We start from the raw sequence: 14750 nt of genomic DNA on the forward strand, positions 1-14750 counted from the left end.
CATAACCAAAGTTCAAAGTACATTTATGTCACCATATACAACCCCATATAGAACTTCTTGCGGGCATACTTGGTAAATCCAGAACCATAACAGAATCAGTGAAACACCTGACCCAACAGCGCGTAAAAACAACTAGTATGAAAAAGGCAACAAACTGTGCAAATACAACAGAGAAAATAATAATAATCAATAAATATCTAGAATGTGAGATAAAGAATCTTTGAAAACGAGTCTATTCATTGTGGGAACAATTCAGTGATGGGGCAAGTAAAGCTGAGTGATGTTATACCCAGTGGTTCAAGAGCCCGATGGTTGAGGGGTAGTACCTGTAACTGAACGTGGTGGTATGGAGGGTTGCAGATATTGTTCCCTTAAACAAGAAAGGGAATAAAGATAGCTCGGGAAACTATAGACCAGTGAGTCTTACTTCAGTGGTTGGTAAGTTGATGGAGAAGGTCGTGAGAGGCAGGATTTATGAACATTCGGAGAGGCATAATATGATTAGGAATAATCAGCATGGCTTTGTCAAAGGCAGGTCATGCCTTATGAGTCTGATTGAATTTTTTGAGGATGTGACTAAACACATTGATGAGGGTAGAGCCACAGATGTAGTGTATATGAATTTTAGCAAGGCATTTGATAAGGTACCCCATGCAAGGACGATTGAGAAAGTAAGGAGGCATGGGATCCAAGAGGACATTGCTTTGTGGATCCAGAACTGGCTTGCCCACGGAAGGCAAAGAGTGGTTGTAAATGGATCATATTCTACATGGAAGTTGTTCACCAGTGGTGTGCCTCGGGGATCTGTTCTACTCTTTGTGATTTTTATAAATTACCTGGATGAGGAAGTGGAGGGATGGGTTAGTAAATTTGCTCATGACACAAAGGTTGGAGGTGTTGTGGTTAGTGTGGAGGGCTGTCAGAGGTTACAGCGGGACATTGATAGGATGCAAAGCTGGGCTGAGAAGTGGCAGATGGAGTTCAACCCAGATAAGTGTGAGGTGGTTCATTTTAGTAGGTCAAATATGATGGCAAAATATAGTATTAATGGCAAGACTCTTGGCAGTGTGGAGGATCAGAGGGACCTTGAGGTCCGAGTCCATAGGACACTCAAAACTGCTACGCAGGTTGACTCTGTGGTTAAGAAGACATATAGAGCATTGCCGTTAATCAATCGTGGGACTGCGTTTAAGAGCCGAGATGTAATGTTGCAGCTATATAGGACCCTGATCAGACCCCAATTGAAATACTGTGGTCGCCTCACTACAGGAAGGATGTGGAAATCATAGAAAGGGTGCAGAGGAGATTTACAAGGATGTTGCCTGGATTGCGGTGCAAGAGTAGGTTGAGTGAACTTGGCCTTTTCTCCTTGGAGTGACAGAGCATGAAAGGTGATTTGACAGAGGTGTACAAGACAATGAGAGGCATTGATCGTGTGGATAGCCAGAGGCTTTTCCCCAGGGCTGAAATGGCTAGCACGAGAGGGCATAGACTTAAGGTGCTTGATAGTCGGTACAGAGGAGATGTCAGGGGCAATTTTGTTACGCAGAGAATGATGAGTATGGGGAATAGGCTGCGGTGGCAGTGGTGGAGGTGGAAACAATAGGGTCTTTTAAGAGACTCCTGGATGGATAGATGGAGCTTAGGAAAATAGAAGGCTATGGGTAAACCCTAGGTAGTTCTAAGGTAAGGACACGTTTGGCACATGTTTTTATGGGCTGAAGGGCCTGTATTGTGCTGTATGTTTTTTTATGAATCCTTAGGCTCCTGTATCTTCTTTCTGATAGCAGCAGCAAGAGGACAGCATGACCTTGGAGTTGGGAGTCCCTGATGATGGATGTTGCTTTACTTTGACAGCACTTCATGCACACGTGTGCTCAATGGAAGGGAACGATGGATTGGGCCATGTCAACTAGTTTCTATAGGGCTGTGAAGCAACCAGGCAATATAGTGTCCACATCAAAAGAAGTCTGTCAAAGTATTAGATGTCATGCTATCTTTGCAAACCGCTAAGGAAGTAGAGGTGCTGTCGTGCTTTCAATATAAGTGCACATATGTGCTGGGCACTGGACAAGTCCCCTGAAATGAACACAGAGGAATTTAAGGCAACACACAAAAAGTGCTGGAGGAACTCAGCAGGCCAGGCAGCATCGATAGACAAGAATAGGCAGTCAACATTTTGGGTCAAGACCCTTCTTCGGGACTGGAAAGGAAGAGGAGGTCAGGATAGGAAGGTGGGGGGGAGGGGAGGAAGAAGTAGAGGCAACAGACAATAGGTGAAATGGGGAGGCGGGGGGGGGGAGATGAAGTAACGAGCTGGGAAGTCAAGTGGTGAAAGTGAGAAAGGGCTGGAGTAGGCAGAATCTGATAGGAAAGGACAGAAAGCCATGGTAGAAAGGAGAGGGGGAGGAGCACCGGGGGAGGTGATTGGCAGGTGAGAGAGGGAAACAGGAATGGAGAATGGTGAAGGGGGATGGCAATACCTGGAAATGCGAGAAATTGATGTTCATGCTATCAGTCTGCAGGCTACGTGGAAAGAAAATAACGTGTTGCTCCTCCAACCTGAGTCCGAGTCTGGAATTTACAGAAAATTTTAAAGTTGCTGACCCCCTCCACCTGATGAGAACTGGCTCATGGACCCCACCCCCTCCCCCCCCCATTTTCTCCCTGTCAGCTCTCCTGGTCTTGCTGACATTGAGTAAGAGGTTGTTGTTGTAGAATTACTCAGCCAGATTTTCAATCGCCCTCCTATATGCTGATTAATCACCACCTTCAATTCGGTCAACTGCATCAGCAAACTTAAAACATGGCAGTGGAGCTGTGCTTAGCCACACAGTCGTGAATGTAAAGCAAGAAGAATAGGTGGCTATGCGCACAGCCTTGTGGTGCACCTGTGTTAATGTAGCTATGAAAGCAGATTTCACCAATCTCTCAAAACACTTCATTACAGTGGATGTAAGTGTGAATGGACGATCATCATTGAGGCAGGTTACCACGTTCCTCTTCAGCACCAATAGGACTGAGGCCTGCTTGAAGCAGGAGGGTACCTCCGCCTGCCAAAGCGAGAGGTTAAGGATCTCAGTGCACACTCCAGCCAGTTCATCAGCACAGGTCCTTAGTACTTCATCACATACCCATCTGGACCGGATGCTTTCCATGGATTTACCTACGTCAACTGGAGACACTGAAATTACAAGATCATTGGGAACTCTGGGAGTTTGAGATAGCTCCTCCTTGATTCAATGGGCAAAGTGAGCATAGAAAGGACTGAGCTGATCTGAAAGCAAAGCACTATTGTCACCTTGATTTAACTATGTAAGAGGTGGTAGCATTCAAGCCCTGCCACAACTGTCAAGCATCTTTCATTGATTCAAGTTTAGCCTGGAATTGCCTCTTCATCCATACGATGGCTTTTCCTGGATCATACCTGGACTTCTCGTATCTTATTTGGTAGCCAGACCCAAATGCCTCTGATGTGGCCCTATGCAGACTGCAGATCTCCTATTTCATCTGGGGAAGACTGTGAATGATTTTGCAGGGATATACTCACAAGAGGCTTAGTCATGAAAGGCTTCACGGAAGACTGACTTTACCTAGTTTTTACTCACAAAACTAAATCTAACCTTCTAAGGCTGGCATCCTACCTCAGTTCTGAGCTGCTACCTCAGGCTGAACAACAAATATAGATTCTTAACATGTACACTCACTGCGCTAACTTCCCACTTGATGTCACTAAAATCATGTTCCTTTACCTTCAAAATACCTCTCTGTCCTAAATTCTCCCTCTGAGCAGCTGAAAACTCAATGTAACTTTTTTTTCTTAAGTAGGTCAAGGCTAGAGTTCTCCAGCAACTGTTTTGTGGCTTGTTCTACTTCCAGCCTTGAGAGACAACTAAACATAGAGGTCTCATACTCCGAAGCGTGTTCCAGCTTCACATCCAACCTTGAAAAGCTTGATGGGTTCTCTATGGACATAAACTTTCATTCAAATTGCTGGTTCTTCTCCAGTTATCTTCTCAGGTAGTACATAACTTGGCCAACCAGTTTGTTGACTCTCAAGCTTCCTTCACAGCATACCTAAAGCCCTCTTAGTCTTTCAACGCATTCACCTGGTAACACCTCTTTCCCAGTTTATCTCTCTCCCTGACTACCCACTCATTTTCACCATTAGGTAATATGCCAAGATATCTACAAATTAGTAATTTTAATTTATTCAGCTCTCAATGAATCTTGTCTTAAGAAGATTCAGAAAAGTTTTGCAAACATACTTACCAAAACTAACATTCAGAGGAAAACATCAAAAGGTCATATTTTAAAAATTGAACAGACAACAGTGATTGATTGTACATAACCGCGGCCAAGACATTGCTGGCTGCACAGTTTCCGACATTGCACTCCAGGCTAATCTTCTTTGATTGCTAATTGGAAAGCTGCTAAATGCAATGAACATTGTTCTGTGCAATTAGAGGCTATTTCCTGACATAATGTGATTTTTTTTCTAGCCCTCCACTGATGAAAGCAAGCAGGCACAATAGCTTTATTGCAGTTTCTCTCTTGAAAGTGATAGGCCCCAGAAATTAAGATTTCACAGAGATGCTGAGTAAGTCACTGACCAGTTTAAAAAGAAGAAAAGACTCAGAGTGCAGTTTATCTTTGGAACCAGTTTGAAGATTTAAAAAAAATCGTTCTTTGATTCCTACCCAAAATGTGTTCAGCTTCTAGACCAGAAGCACTGTCCTTCCAAATTGAGTGTTTAGAGGTTCTAACCTAAATAAAATGGACCAGTGAGACACAGATGACAAGCAGCAGGTCACCGAGAATGAGAGGGAAGAAAATTGGCTGGAGCTGGTAATGAACTGCTGGACAGGTTGCAGCTTGTCTATCCCTATTGTAGACCCGACACAGATGGTTTGACCCTGAACATCAATGTAGAAAGTCTGATTAGTGGCTCCACGTTATTATCTACAGAGGTACATACAGTACAACAGCATGCCACTCACCCCTTTACAATACACTGGCTGGCATTCTGCAGTGTAGCATTGTGCTTCCCCATTGTTGCAGACACATTTTGAACAGGCAGTCAGTTTCCAATCTTCACCATCCCGGTACACTCTTCCCTCAAACAAGCATGAATCTGTTCAGAGAAACAAGTGATACAAGTCAATCAGGAAAACTAGCATATGAATAAAGGGTGCACAGCAGTATAGTGGCTAGCACAATGCTTTGCAGTACAGATGGCCCAGGTTCAACTCCTGCCGCTGACTCTGAGAAGTTTGTACGTTCTCCCTGTGACTACGTGGGCTTCTTCTGGGTGCTCAGGTTTCCTCCCACAGACCAAAGACATACCGCTTGATAGGGTAATTGGTTACTATAAACTGTCCCCTGATTAGGTGAAGATTAAATTGGGGTAATTACTGGACAGTATGGTTCCAAGGGCCAGAAGAACCTATTCTTCTCTGTATCTCAATAAAATCAAATAACATTTGTTTCATCCTACTGTCTTAACTATACTTGAGCATTTTACAGCCTGGCTACTTGACCCAAACAGGACTGAATGCCGGTTGCCAGGTCGGCTGACTGGTCTGATAAAACATTTGGATTCAGGTTGGGTGGAATATGGGCCCAGGTTCAGCACAACATTTAGGTTAAGATTATTTATTTCACATTACCACGGGTATCCTCTGCTTTTAATCAATGGCAGTACATGTGCAACTAAAGCAATCTTATCCTCAACTTATTTGCAAATGGCTCTGGATCTAGTTGCACCAGGTTGGGTCAGGCATGAAAAATAATACATGGGATCAGGCCAACCAAACAGGTTTTGGTCAGTTCAGCTTTTACTTTACAAACACACCTCAGCCTAAAGAAGACATTTCCATTTAAAAAAAGAACTGAAACTGGAATAGAAATTAAGTTCGTGTTTAAACAGCAACTTAATTGTTTGTGATTGTGTGAAAGTTTACAGTTGACAGCAGCTGATTTGCACACAGCAAGCAGCAAGATCTGATGATAAAGAATAATACAGAAAACTAGTGAATGTTTTTGACTGATGATCTTGGCTAGGATGGCTGTGAGATGCTGTTGGATATTAAGGACATATTATGAGCACATTTAAAGGCACATTTCATATAAAGAGTACATTTAAACAGAGAACATCACAACAGATTGGGCCTTTTAGCTCATGATATTGTGCTGACCTTTAATTTATTCTAAGATCAATCTAACCTTTTTCTCCAACATAGCCCTCCACTGGCACAATATCCATGTTCCTTTCTCAGTGTTTCTCTAATGTATCTGCCTCTACCTCCTGACCGAGTGTATTCCACACACCCACCTCTGGTGTAAAGAAATTACCTCTGATATTCCCCCCCCCCCCCAATACCTTCCTCCAATTATCTTAAAATGATTGCCCCTTGTATTCATCACTTCCACTCTGGGAAAATGTCTCTGTCTATCCACTCTATCTATGCCTCTTATTGCCTTGTGCACTTCTCACCCAACTTTGCTCCAAAGAGATAAGCCAGGGTTTGCGCAACCCATCTTTATAAATGCCCCCTAGTCCAGGTAGCATCTTGGTAACTCTCCTCTGCACTCTGTCTGAAGCTCTCACACCCTTCCTACAATGAGGCAACAACAAGAGAACAAATATATCAAGTGTGGTCTAACCAAGGTTTCATAGAAATGTAACATTACCTCGTGAACTCAACCCCCTGACAAGCACACCATACACCTTTACAACCCTGTCTACCGGCACAGCAATCTGAGGGATCGAGGTATGTAGACATTTGTTTCTCCACACTGCCAAGAATCCTGCCATTAACCCTGTATTGTGCTTTCAAATTTGAATTTCCAAAGTACCTCACTTCATACTTCTCCAGGTTGAACGCCATCTGCCATTTCTCATCCCAGCTCTGCATCTGGTCAATGTCCCATTGCAACCTACATCAACCCTCCAAATTATTCAAATCTCCACCAACCTTTGTGTCATCTGCAAACTTACTAACCCACCCTTCCACTTCATCATCAAAGTCACTTATAAAAATCACAAACAGCAGGGGTCCAAGAACATTGCTGGTCATTGACCTCCAGGCAGAATACACTCCATCTACTACCACCCTCTACCTTCTATAGGCCCTTTAGGTCACCTTTGAGCCCTTAGGTCACATGTAAAGACATTTTTTTACATACAAATAATCAAGCTTCTGAGGCTTCACTTTAATGCATTGACTAATAGCTGGAACCTTGAGCAATGGAGCATTCAGCACAAACATATCAATCTAGGTTGGATGATCAAGTTACAGAGGCGAGTGGGGGATGAGTTAGCTCAGCGGAAAATGGATTAACTCAGTGGCGAGACTATCATTAAACAAGCTAATCTGGCTCTCATAGGTTAAAACAACAAATGTCAAAATGCTTACTCTGTTGACAATATTGCACGCAACTATTTTCTTTTAATTAACTTTTTACCGATTAATCATGAATAAATTAACAAAGTAAAACAAACATCATGACAATTAACCCATCAAAACATTAAGGTAATCCAAGCAGAAATATTTGATTTGTCACCTCCGGTCTTGACACATTTTGGGCAGCATTCTCCAGGTGGGGTGTACATAGTCTCTCCTTTCCCACAAGAAATGGAGGGACAATTTAAGCTACATTTAACTTGCTTATTGGTACAGGAACAAACAATACAATCTGTACTCATCCATTCCGTGCCATCCTGCAAAAACATCAGTAACAAAAGCATTGTTACTTTTAAATTACAATAATTTTTTTTTATTTGGTTACAACAACAGACATTGTATTTGTGCATTTTGTTCAGACTTTTTGTTAAAGTTCTGAGCACCTACCCAAAGCCTACAGTTTATCAAATAGTTAGTTATTAGAGCAGATATGCAGAGCATCATTGATCCCAACTCTGTCTCAGGATTGCCCAATGGAAGTTTCTTCTTTATTGCAGATTCTTCTTTATTTCCTGAGGTTAGAGGGACAATTCCACGTGGAAACTTATTCTGATTATAAGCATGATACTCAACCAAGCATTTCTCTCCTAATATCTCTTCCAAGATAATCACTCTCTGTCATATCAAGTATTTGTTTACGTCACCTTATTGCGGTCTACCGTGACCTCAGACCTCTGCTGCTGAAAACCACGCTTTTCTCATTGCCAGATCTGCTTATTCCTGTGTTCTTAATGGCCTGCCTTCATCCTCCATTTACTCAGCTTACACACTCACCACCCTGTCCCCGCATCACCGGAAACGAAAACCTATCAAACCGACCAATACTGCCATACCCATATATCCCCATCCTCACACTACCTGCTGTACAATGCAGTTGTTGTCACGATATAGAAAGGGACATTTCTACGGTACGAGTCTTGAAAATATACAGATATTAAAGCATTCTGCTGATTTGAGTCTCAGAGGCATAAAGGTTAATGACTGTGAGAGGGGGTGAGTGGAGGGAGGGAGAGGGATGAACTGCTTATTTACACGATAAGTATGACTGGATCCAAACAAGATATTGTTAAATATCATAGATAATCCTGCAGCAGAATCCAGTTTCCGATTCCCCATGACAAAAACTCTTACCCCATGAATCTGTCCTTCATAGTCACAGAAGTTTTGTGTCCTCAAAGCACACTCAGGGCAGCAATTATTTGGATTTATTTTGAAGACTTCCCCCTTAAAATGGGAAGAGTAAAATGACAGTTGTTAAATATTTCACATGAAATCTGTATTTTTAAACTTATAAATTACGATAAAAGTTGTTTAACATTATCTGCAGTAAAAGTATTTTGTTTACCTTGCTTTTACCAGACATTCATGATACCATCTGCTATTCTCACTCATTAAACAACTGAGGTAAAATGCCACCCTCTGGCTAAAGAAGCAGTGATATTTTGGGGGGGGGGGTTACAGAGATGGAGATAATGTGAATGCATTTGTTAACTGGAAGCTAAATCTAGTTAACGTCCATGGGACTGAAGATTATTCATGCAGCAAGTTATCAAATAAAGGATACAATGAGGGAGACCAGCTGGAAATGCATTGTAACTGGCAGATATAAACTTCAAAGTAAATTTAATTATCAAAGTACATATATGTCACCATATACAACCCTGAGATTCATTTTCCTGTGGGCATACTCACCAAATCTATAGAATAGTAACTATAACAGCATCAATGAAAGATCAACCAGAGTGCAGAAGACAACAAACTGAAAATGCAAATATAAATAAATAGCAATAAATAATGAGAATGTGAGATAATGAGATAAAGAGTCTTAACATGGGATCATTGGTTGTAGGAACATTTCAAAGATGAGGCAAGTGAGTGCAATTATTCCTTTCTATTGAAGAGCCTGATGGTTGAAGGATGGCAACTGTTCTTGAACCTGGTGATGTGAGTTCTGAGGCTCTTGTACCTTCCAACTGACAGCATCAGTGAGAAGACAGCATGACCATGGTGGTGGGAGTCTCTGATGATGGATGCTGCTTTCCTACGAGAGCATTTTAATTGTTGGGAGGGCCTTACCTTGATGTACTGGGCCAAATCCACTACCTTTTGCAGGATTTTGTAGATTTGAAGATAACAAAAGTGTGAATGAGGATTTCAGAGGGAAGTAAAGAGGTGATAAAATAAAAAAGCAACAAAGAGCTCCAACTCCATTGCAAGTTCACATGATATTTGCCTTGGGGGAATACTATCATGTTGATAACTCAACAGCAGCCACAACTCCAAGGAACCCATCAACTTGAAATTATTTACAATGACTTAAGTTGAAACTCTCTTTACCTAGTCCAATATTAAAATCATTAGTTTGTAAAGTCAAAGTCAAGTTTATCTTCATATACACAGGAGTAATACTTACTTACAACAGCATCAGACACTTGATATTCACAAGAAAAAAAACAAAAATTATACAGAATTTTTACACAATTAGCAGAAATAAGTCCACTGTAGTGCAAAGCAGTCAAAGTTTTGCTCTACTGAGGTAGTTTTCAGAGCTGCACAAACATGAGAAAATCTGCAGGTGCTCGAAATCCAAAGCAACGCACACTAACTACTGGAGAAACTCAGCAGACCAGACAGGATCTCTCGAAAAGAGTAAACAGTCAACATTTCAGGCCGAGACCCTTCTTCAGTCCTGATGTCTTCAGTCTCAGCCCAAACACTGACTCTTTACTCTTTTCCAAAGACGCTGCCTGACTTGCTGAGTTCCTCCAGCATTTTATGTGTGTTGCAGTAATTAGAGTTGTGCAGGTTGGTTCAAATACAGAATGCCTGAAGGGAAATAGCTGCACTTGAAGCTGCTGGCACTTCAGGCTTCAGTAAGCAGATTGATTGTAACAATACTTCTACAATATATGTTTAAATTAAAAATAACAGGCAAAATGTTATTTGAAACAGTATTTAAGATGAAAAATAAGAAGAAAGGAAACTGAGATTAAATAAATCTCATGATAGGCATCAGAGCATCTTCTTCATATATAAAAAAACAAAGCTTGGATTGTACTTCAAGAAGTGAAGGCCAAACTCCTTAATCATTTCAAAAATAATGTGAGCACGGTCTTCAACTAATCCTTTTTGACAGACCAGTGTGAGAATTTTTGATGTAAATAGAAACTGCACAAAATTTTTTATGTATACATTTACAGCAATAAAGAAAAATTATGCCAACCAACCAGGCTTTGTTCTCAATACCACACATGAAGCTTATTTCTGCTTTTCATGTCTATCGGCATGGGAGGTTACACATTTTATCCTGTTTCGCCTCGAGGCACAATTTCAGTTCACTCATTTGGCAGCCTTGCTCTATTGAATAAATTTTACTCTTTTATCAGTAAAAATTTTCACCTCATGTGAAAGGAATTCCATAGCAAGGACTGCATGGTGCAGCATAAATGTGGCATCCATGTGAACAAGGAATCAAAACCACCATTTTAAAAAGTTCTATTATCAATACCACAACTATCCCTGCTCTGTGTGTCATGGCTGGCAATACTATTAACTACTATCTTGTCCTAAAATGAGCTCTAAATGCTGGTTCTTCTTTCAGATGATACATGGTTACCGAAGTGTACAGGGCCTGAGGCACTGGAATTATACAGTGTCTGGCAAACCAAGCACGAAAGAAAGGATGAGGTTTGGAGGGATTTTCATAGTTCCCATCTGTCAATTATCAGAGGATTCAGGCATCTGGATGAACCACCTATAAATATTACCTTCAAGGTGAAAATACGTCACATCATCTCAAGTCAGACTTGGTTCCCTGCATCGATATTCTTTCAAGCTGCTGGCATATACCCTAACTGAAAACTTCCCTAACAACTTATCTGTGCCCTATTTTACGGTGTCCTTATCTATAAGGGATTGGTTCCGGGACCCCTCACGAATACCAAAAAAGTGGTTGCTCAAGTCCCTTATTCAACCTGTCTTAATGCAGTGGACCTTAGGACCCCGTGGAACCCCAGACCTTATTTAACCTGTCTCAGTGCGGTGAACATTAGGACCCGGCGGCGGAGCTCTGAAACCGCATGTTTCTGTTCACAAAAATAATTATGATCACGATTGAAAATAAAGTGGAAATAATAAAGTGACCGGAAAGAACTGAAACATCATCGGTCATTGGAAAAGCGTTAGGCTACAGTCAGTCAATGATCGGAACAATGTTAAAGGATAAAGTGAGAATGGCCCTGCCCCTATGAAAGCTACAATTATTAATAAGCAATGCAGTGGTTTAATTATTGGGCTTTCGGGTTTTGGGTTTTTGATCCTCCACATCAACCTGGCACAGATGGACAGCGCGCTCAGGAGTGATCTGTCACTGGATCGCCTGGCGCTGAAACATACGTTCTTAAGTGTTTTATATGTATAGAAAGGTAAAATATATACTATGTGCTAAGACAAATATTTGACTAACTGATGCTAAATAATACTGGATGTACCTATTCCAACAGTTAGTAAGAGAACTTACGGTTTTTTTTCCAATCGCGATCCACGATAACCTACACACATCCTCCCGTATACTTTAAATCATCTCTAGATTACTTATAATACCTAATACAATGTAAATGCTATGTTAAATAGTTGTTATACTGCATTGTTTAGGGAATAATGACAAGAAAAAAAAGTCTATACATGCTCAAACAACAAGCGCTGGAAGAGCACTTCCGGGTTTTCGCGATTAGCGGTTGGTTCACTTTGCGTATGCAGAATTCGCGGATAAGGAGGGCTGACTGTAATATGTGGAATGCCATCTAAAATGGTGTGCCTGTCCTAAACCTGGAGGCACAAGAGACCACAGGTGCTGGTACAGCAGCACCAACTGCAAGAGGAACTCAGCGGGTCGAGCTGCTTCCCTGCGGGGAAATGGATTACTAAACTTTGCATTGAAACCCTGCATTCTTCCCCCACTTCATCTCAACCACCCACAACCACACCCCCCACTCCCCATGAAATACTGCCCTAGGCGTGAATACCCCGGTATGGTTCTGAGTACTGCTTTGCTCTCTTTCCTCATCTTAAGACAGCATATCTTCAGATAATACAAAGAAAACAAAAATTGTAAATTAAACACAATTATTCATATATCAAATACATTATTATACAATACTTATCCCTCTAAATCTGTGAAACGTAAGCCATTAATATCCACAAACAAGTTACTAGTAAAATCTGAAGAAGGAACTTCTCACTGATGTCGTGGGAAACTAAAGACACTCAGATGCAGAACTACCTTGTGGAAATCACACTGTGGGTTCTGACATGGGATAACAGTGCACAGGACGATATCGCTGTGGCAGCTGCAAACTTGGCAAGAATCTGGCTTCCAAACAGTATTATTCTGCAGAAAAAAGAAAAAAGGGTCAATGTGAAATGAAGAAGATATTTCCTTTTATGTTTTGTAACTCCAAAACAGAAAACTGAAAATATAGAGCTGGCAATGTGAGTCTAACATCATGTTTACTTTCAGCGAGGCATACTCATAACGTGATGCCATGCACACCTCAGAAAGAAATAAAGAAAGAGGAGGATGGCATAAGCGGTTTGCACTATACCATTTACACACTTCTACAGTTAACCAGCAATGCATTATGCAAACAAAGAATCCTTAATCAAACAATTTATTTACAATATTAATCAAATAAAGGTCAAAGTAAATTTATTATCAAAGTACATAGAAGTCACCCTTAGATTCATTTTCTTGTGGCCATACTCAATAAATCTATAAAATAATAAACCTTATAGAATCAATGAAAGATCGCCATGCTTCCTTCATAATTGCACTTACGTGATGGGCCCAGGACAGGCCCTCTGAAATAATAACACCAAAGAATTTAAAGGTTCTGAACCTCTCCACATCTGATCCTCCAGTGAGGACTGGCACATGGACCTCTGGTTTTCTTCTGCTGAGGTCAACAATCAGATCATTGGTCTTGCTGACATTAAGTAAGAGGTTGTTGTTGCACCACTCAGCCAGGTTTTCAATCTCCCTCCAATATGCTGATTCATCACCACCTTTGATATGGCTTATGACAGTGCTGTCATCAGCAAACTTGAATAAGGCAACTGGAGATTAGCTTAGTTATGCAATCATAAGTATAACTTGAGTAGAGAAGGAGGATAAGCACACAGCAGTGTGGTGCTACTGTGCCGATGGAGATTGTGGAAGAGATGCTGCCAAGCTGAACGGACTGGGGTCTAATGTGGGGTTAGGACTAAGTAGTCCCGATGAGGGTCTTGGCCCGAAACATCGACAGTGCTGCTCCTTATAGGTGCTGCCTGGCCTGCTGTGTTCCATCAGCATTTTGTGTGTGTTGTTTGAATTTCCAGCATCTGCAGATTTCCTCGTGTTTGATCTTCATATACATCATACTGCTCACTTATAGTCCCATACATGGCTTACGGTGTAGAGGTATGAGGAAATACATACAAAACAAATACAACTTCAATTTTTCTACTCCAAAAGAAAGTTACACAAATTGTAAATAAGACAAGTTATTATGGGCCAACCAATTCATTATTTATTCAAATAGACACTTTAAAATTCAAAGACTTCATAGATTTTAAAATAATACAAATTATGTATAAACTAAAAAATGGACAGCTACCACAAAGTATCCAAAGGTTGCTTAAAATGAGAGAAAGTCAACATGATTTAAGAGGAACATGTATATTTCAAAAACAAAGAATAAGAACAAATGTAAAAAAATCATTGCATTTCAGTCAGAGGGGTGAATCCATGGAACAGTTATAGTGAGAATTTAAAAACATGCACTACACTTAACGTTTTAAAAATTATTTTAAAATTATTTAATGAACAAATATAAAATACATGTTTTAAAATGAATGGGAGTAATGTAAATAAATGATATTTGGAATTGGATTTTGTGTTAAAAGAATTATGGATTTTTTTGTTTTTGATGTGATGATTGACACCAAATCTGTTGTTATATAAGTAAGAGGGGTAGGTGTAATAAGCTGTAGCTTCAGCCTACACCCTTTCGGTCTGTTTTAAAGAATATCTAAGTTTTTTGTTGTAATTTTGTCCTATGAAATCATTGTTGTAAATGATGCTTTTTGTTATGTTTCTACTGACTGAAATAAATTAATTTTATTCATTCAATATGTTTCATTGCCAATCTCTCAAAACACTTCATCACTGTTCGTCTAAGTGTTACAGGCACTAGTCAGTGAGGCACATCACCATTCTATTCTTGGGCACCAGTATAGTTGAAG

At 40.6% G+C, this 14750-nt stretch overlaps 1 protein-coding gene across 3 annotated transcripts in view; it reads right to left on the reverse strand.

Annotated features, from left to right (window-relative positions):
- The window catches only part of fras1 (Fraser extracellular matrix complex subunit 1), a 518960-nt gene that overhangs the window by 317123 nt on the left and 187087 nt on the right, over nucleotides 1-14750 (reverse strand). For all 3 annotated transcript variants that reach the window (XM_059988734.1, XM_059988733.1, XM_059988732.1), the window contains exons 3-6: nucleotides 12748-12855; nucleotides 8598-8690; nucleotides 7567-7723; nucleotides 5001-5134 (exon numbers count right to left, since the gene is read on the reverse strand). In XM_059988734.1, the coding sequence (XP_059844717.1) occupies nucleotides 5001-5134; nucleotides 7567-7723; nucleotides 8598-8690; nucleotides 12748-12855 (492 nt within the window). The remainder of the gene's footprint in view (nucleotides 1-5000; nucleotides 5135-7566; nucleotides 7724-8597; nucleotides 8691-12747; nucleotides 12856-14750) is intronic.

The sequence above is a fragment of the Hypanus sabinus genome, chromosome 14 (genome assembly GCF_030144855.1).
Source record: "Hypanus sabinus isolate sHypSab1 chromosome 14, sHypSab1.hap1, whole genome shotgun sequence".
Lineage (NCBI taxonomy): Eukaryota > Metazoa > Chordata > Chondrichthyes > Myliobatiformes > Dasyatidae > Hypanus > Hypanus sabinus.